Here is a 6,102-nt window from a genome sequence, read left to right on the forward strand (position 1 = left end):
AAGATGAAGATCCACTATCTTCTGTCTGAGGTCCAGACTGATTTCTTTGCTTTTTGGCATGATGATATTGCTTCTTACGAAGATTATAGAGCAACCCTGGAGTATCCCTTTCATTCAAGTGGTCAAGTGATACTAACTCTGCTTCTTGAAGTCACTTAAATAAGGTTCAGTGCTAATTGATTGCTCAGGTGTGTTTTCAAACCTAATTGACTGCTCAGGTGTGGTTTCAAACCCAGTTAATTTGTTTTGAAAGCACAAAATCACATGGGGGCTAATAATTTTGACCATTGCATTTTTTGCTTTTTTCTTGTTTCAGTTCAGCAAACCAATAAAAATGTTTATTTGACCTTATGCAGATGTTGTCTTTGTTCTTGCGGACACACACAAACTATAAACACTTAAGGTTATGGCCCATGTCATTGGAAGGATAAGGGTTTTATTTGATTTCATAAGGGGGACTAATAATTTTGACCTTAACTGTATATAGATATTTGGTCAAAAATACCGTGATATTTGCACCCAGACGTACTTTTAAGTGGTAATCACATTTATGTAATTTAGCCCAAATGAAGCTGAATGGATTGTGAATTTAATGTTTTAAGAGCTATTTTATACTGTCGTCATTTTCCTCAAATTCATGGTTTGCTCCTTGTGTGAAGCCCTGCGTATTTATTTAATGTTTTGATGTTGTGACTGCAGGGTTTCTTTGAGCGTGTCTTCTCTGTGTGGCCCATCTCCATGCTGTTTGAGCTGGACGGAAGCATCCACGAGTGGTGGTTCAGATGGAAGCTGGACCGATTTGTAAGTCAGATGTGTTTCGCTCTAGTTGCGCCCCGCTGTCGTAGTCAGTCTTTGCATTAGCACATTGTTCGAAATGTAATCCGTTGAAGCTTCTTCAAGTGGGACCACATTTCCCAGACTTGGTAAGAATTGTTTTAACGTGGCGATGGTTCTTTTGCAGGCGGTGATCCACGGCATGTTATTTGCCTTCATCTATCTGGTGCTCCAGAAGCGCCAGGTGCTGTCGGAGGGCAAAGGAGAGGCCCTCTTCTCTGCCAAGATCTCAAACCTGCTTCTCTTCCTCTCTGTCGTCTCCTTCATAGTAAGACTCTTCATACTTGGCTTTGTACCAATACTGGGTGTAGCCTCACTAGATAGCTGTCGTCAACCTTGGTCTGTTTTGAAAACCACAGTTGTCTGCTCTTATGTGCGTTGTAAAGAAAGGTCAACTCAGTATAGTGACATCCATCATCTTGCTTAGATAATGTGTGTTGTGTAACACAGAGGCAGCCCTTTATTCTTTGTTGACTCAGCCAAAGCACCGACTGTAGGGATTATAGTAACTGGTTTGCTTTAATCAAACTAAATCAGCCACCTCCTTGTCTTTGTTGCATCCAAAGATTAAACCATGTTGCGTAACGTCTCCTTTCCCCCCATCACTCTAGACTTACTCAATATGGGCAAGCAGCTGCAAAACCAAAACAGAGTGCAACGAGATGCATCCTTTCATCTCTGTGGTCCAGGTAAAACAAAATCTATGCTTCTCCCTCTTTTTTTTTTCTCCTCCAAAACATTGAAACGTACAGCTATAGAGAGGAGGTTACAACTAGTAATGCATTCAGGTTTGGAAATTAACTTTGTGGCCGGTGGATTCCAAACTCTGCTAACTATTGAGTGGATTAGAGTGAAACAAATCTAGCAGCCACTTTGTCAATAAGATTATACACTGTTAATGTCTTGTTTTCTAAACCGAATCCATTTCTCTCATTTTCTGTTGAACTCATCTTCTTTCATTCTTAAAGAATACGTCATCCTCTCTATCACAGATATTTCCTGTATCAAACCATTGTCTGTACCTGGGTGGTGCCATCAAAGTTTTTCCGTCTTCGTCTCGCCTTTTGTTTTAGCGTGTGAGGTTTTACAGCAAACACATTTCGTAACCCGATTGTGATTCCTTTCCACTTGTGTTGAGATGTCGTTATCCTCGTCACATGACAGGATAATATGAGTGTAACAACAAGGGAGTTGCCTTCTCTCGTTGCTAAAGATAGCACTGCTATTATGTGGAGCCAGTCCCCACTGGGAAGGAGCAGAGCAGTAGATAATGTCTTTAAGAACATACTTGAGCTTATTTCTCTGAGACTGGCCAGGATTGCGCATCTTACACTTGATGACTCAGTGATTGTATCTCACTCTAACTTGAGTGTCTACTACTCCTTGACTTCAGCCTGCCACGTTAAATGATAAGAATCTGACAACACAGTGTGCCCTCGCTCTCTTTTGTCCACAGATTTTGGCCTTCATTCTCATCAGGAACATTCCTGGCTACGCCCGCTCTGTATATAGCTCATTCTTTGCATGGTTTGGAAAGATCTCCTTGGAGGTAAGACGGGAACGGCAGTTAAGTTGTAGTAATGTGATAAAAAGTATGTGTATATTGTCCTCCATAAAAATATATTACAAAAGGATCTGCAAAGGGCACCATGAAACAGTTAAGAGAAACGAGCAAACTGTAATTCAGCTAAGATGAGATAAGAATCATAAAATTCACGTCTCTTTTTAGATCATGATCATTTTTTTAACAACATCTTTTAACCGGATGAAGAGTTTTAGTCATCAGGCATCTGGATCTAAACCTCCTGACACCCTGCATTCTCATATGAAGACATTACATTTTGGGCTTGCTGCACTTTTTACTTAATTCTGCATCACTACAGTAAGACTTGTCCTTGTTCATGGACACTTTTTTTGTGCCATCTAGTGGTAGCACTAATCCATGTAAAAACAAGATGGCAGCCAAATCTTCCAAGTCAGTCTACAGCTGAGGCCGACACAAAACTGACAAAGATAAAAAAAAACCTAATGAAATTTTATGGTTGAAACTTGTTTAATATTGCTTGATAACACTTGTAGTTTGATTTGGCATATGAATTTGACTAATTTCAGCAACAGGAACAAGCTAAGAGGCTATAAATTGACAAAATGAACAAATCATGTTTTTAGATGTTGCATTATTTGCATTTTTGCTTTCGTGCAGCCATGTTTAGGCATTGAAATTAACAGTTTTGAAAAGATTTAGACTTAAACCGTGACCTCTAACCCATAAAGTTACAAGGCATTAAACAAATGTTGCATGATTTGCAATGTTGCTTTTGCACAACAGCGTTCAGGCATTGAAATAAGCTGTTTTATACTTTAATACACACTTGTGACTATTAATAGTAAACTGATCATTCTTACGTAACTGTTCAAGACAATGCTTAGTTTTTACTAATTACAAATAGCTAGGAGAAAATAAAAATGCAAACCACACAAAGGCTCAGGCCTCAGGAGGTTAAGTTATCAGAGAAGCTGCGTAAACATTAGCTGCAGCTCGCCTCACAGTTGGCCCAGCCCCGAGGAGCGTCTGAGAGACACTGATTTTTAATGTTAAACTGCTTTATTCAGTGTTCAACTGGTTTAATCACCCAGTCTGTTTGTTTTGGAGAGGAGGAAGCCTCTGCGGATTAATCAACTCCATGTGAAAACCTTGTGAACAATGAGCACTTAGGTAATATTAATCCACAAGCAAGCTGAGAGTTAATGTTAGTGGCAGTGTAGCTATCAGCTCCTCCTGACGTCTGAGGAATATAACATTGTGTTGAATATGCCTTGTTTGTCTCCCCCAGCTGTTCATATGCCAGTACCACATCTGGCTGGCAGCAGACACCAGGGGCATTTTAGTCCTGATCCCAGGAAACCCTTCACTTAACATCATGGTCAGCACCTTCATCTTTGTTTGTGTGGCTCATGAGATCTCCCTCATCACCAATGAACTGGCCCAGGTGGTCATCCCCAAAGACAGCATGGCCCTGCTGAAGAGACTTGGGGCCACCGGACTCTTCGGTGTCCTTGTATTGCTGCTGGCCAGGAGCAGCCAGCCCACGCACGGCGCCTGACGGACACCTTGATGGGTGGGGGTACAACAGACTCATCAAGCCCCTGCTGAGGTTGGAAGTGAAGTATTGTTTCAAGCCGGGAGCAGGCCTGGTGTTTTTGCCTACTGGTGGCCACGGGAGACGACTCTCAGATGTGTTGGGTGGCAACACAGGGACCTGCGGGAGGACTGTCTCTTTGCTGGCCATACATGAGCAGAGTCTGTACTTTTTGACTGCTGTGAAAGTCGCACACTGAATAAAAGAAAAATACTCAAAAAAAACAAAACAGTTGCTCCTTTCAGGGCAAAGGGCAAATTGCAAGAGAGGAAAAAAAGAACAAAACGTTTACATTATCTGAATTCATCGGAGAGCAGAGGGAAGTCTGTCGAGTTTTATCTAAAACAAAAAGAGGTCCTCTCATTTCAAGACCATATGCTTGCTGTGTGAATCTTTGCAGCGTTGTTTCTGTTTAGCCAAACAAACTAATCCGTTTATTTTGTCACATTACAGTACTTCCTTTCATAACCTCACTCTGGAAACGATCACTTGGCACACTCCGTCCACATGGCAATAGCAGTTGAAGGTGTTTTCACTCAGGTGGATCCATAATCTACATATTCAGATATCTAAAAAGGAAAAAAAAAATTGTGCTGCATTTTATTATCAACATGACTTTGTACAGTATTTCTGGTGATTTAAAAAAAAATAGCATTAGATATCTAAATATGCAAAATATGGACCAACAACTGGCGCAGGTGATCATGAAACTGTCAAGACTAAAGTCAAAAATTTGGAGTGCAATTGTTGAAAATGTTGGATTATTCCTCGACGTATTTTTGCTAATGTTTTTGTGAGTGATTTTAGAGATGTTTGCCTTGTGCTGAAAGGTACTGTGGTCACCTGCTGTAGCTCTGAAATTCTATGTGGTATGTACAGTATTTAATGATTTAAATTAAGCTTATATTTTATACAGTTTTTTTTTTTTTTTCCTTTGGGCTTTGTTTTGTACTTTGCGCTCATGGCTGCTGTTTGTGAAGGAAGTATTACATAGATAATTTTGTACCCATCCCAGCATCTCATAGATGATCACTTGCCTCAGAGACGCATTGCGGAGGTCGAGCCTTTTACACCCCTCTGTCCTGTCAGCTCACTTCATAGTCTGTGTATATTTGTATAATAGAGTGAGAGACTTTATTTTATACAGCAGTGCTTCAGCAGTGTTTCTATCCTGTCATTATGCCTCTTAGCTCTGGTGGAAAACGCTCCGGCTTGCATATATTGTACCATAGGAATAACGGCTAAACACACACCCTTCCCCTGCTGTCACAGCCAGTGGACGTTTCGGTCAGTGGGTGAGGGATTTCTCAGACTGACTGCCTTTGAACATACAGCTTCTCTCAGTGGCTTATACACACAGTACATGCTCATCTGTGATCACAATCCTCCCTCTGTTTGGCACTTTGCATCAGGGCCATGTCGACATTTAAAAAGAACTGCTAACTAATGCACTGACTGAGCTGCGAGGGCACATCACTGTCATTTAAAGGACTATACTGTACATTTTTGGGTGATGTCTCTTTGCCTATATATCCTCACAGACATTTAAGAGATAAGCACTTTGATTTTAAGACCTGCGTTTTCTTTTCATCTTTGCAGTGAAACAGGAAGTTCAACATGGATACCGGTGCAGATACTTTCTATACTTTATTGCATTTTTATTGGGTTGATGAAATGTTTTGTCAAAGTCATTTGGCATATACAAAAAGTATAATATTGTTAATCCAATCTATATTTGCTTTTGAATTTTGAGTTGCATTACATCTACCACGGGGCAGTAAAAGATTGCTTTATCAATTGTCGTCTACACATTTATGTAGCTTCTCTGTAAAAGAAAATCGTGGGTCCCCAAGGAACTGATTTCTTCTTCACAGTGGAACAATCTGTCAACGGCTTTTTCGAAGCTTCTTGTGTCAGTTATCAGACAATGTGCGGATCGTGCTCTCGAACTGAGGAAGAACCAAGTACATTTGTAATTTCTATAACCAGTCGTCACCACATCGTATAGAGAGGAGAGTGGCATTTCCATGTTGCGATTTCCATTGATATGTGTGAAGTTTACTGATCCATTTCTTCATCTATTACTGATCAACAGCTATAAATTTGGTAATTGTTTCAGGCCTTAATA

General features: G+C 40.5%; 1 protein-coding gene across 1 annotated transcript in view; it reads left to right on the top strand.

Moving 5' to 3' along the window:
- Positions 1-4,201, top strand: part of casd1 (CAS1 domain containing 1) — a 13,440-nt gene extending 9,239 nt beyond the window's left edge. Inside the window, exons 14-18 of the mRNA XM_050035005.1 lie at positions 700-801; positions 962-1,102; positions 1,446-1,523; positions 2,291-2,383; positions 3,669-4,201. Coding sequence (XP_049890962.1) covers positions 700-801; positions 962-1,102; positions 1,446-1,523; positions 2,291-2,383; positions 3,669-3,938 — 684 coding nt within the window. The 3' untranslated portion in view covers positions 3,939-4,201. The remainder of the gene's footprint in view (positions 1-699; positions 802-961; positions 1,103-1,445; positions 1,524-2,290; positions 2,384-3,668) is intronic.
- The last annotated feature ends 1,901 nt before the right edge of the window (positions 4,202-6,102 follow it).

Source organism: Epinephelus moara, chromosome 22, assembly GCF_006386435.1.
Source record: "Epinephelus moara isolate mb chromosome 22, YSFRI_EMoa_1.0, whole genome shotgun sequence".
In the NCBI taxonomy this organism is placed as follows: domain Eukaryota; kingdom Metazoa; phylum Chordata; class Actinopteri; order Perciformes; family Serranidae; genus Epinephelus; species Epinephelus moara.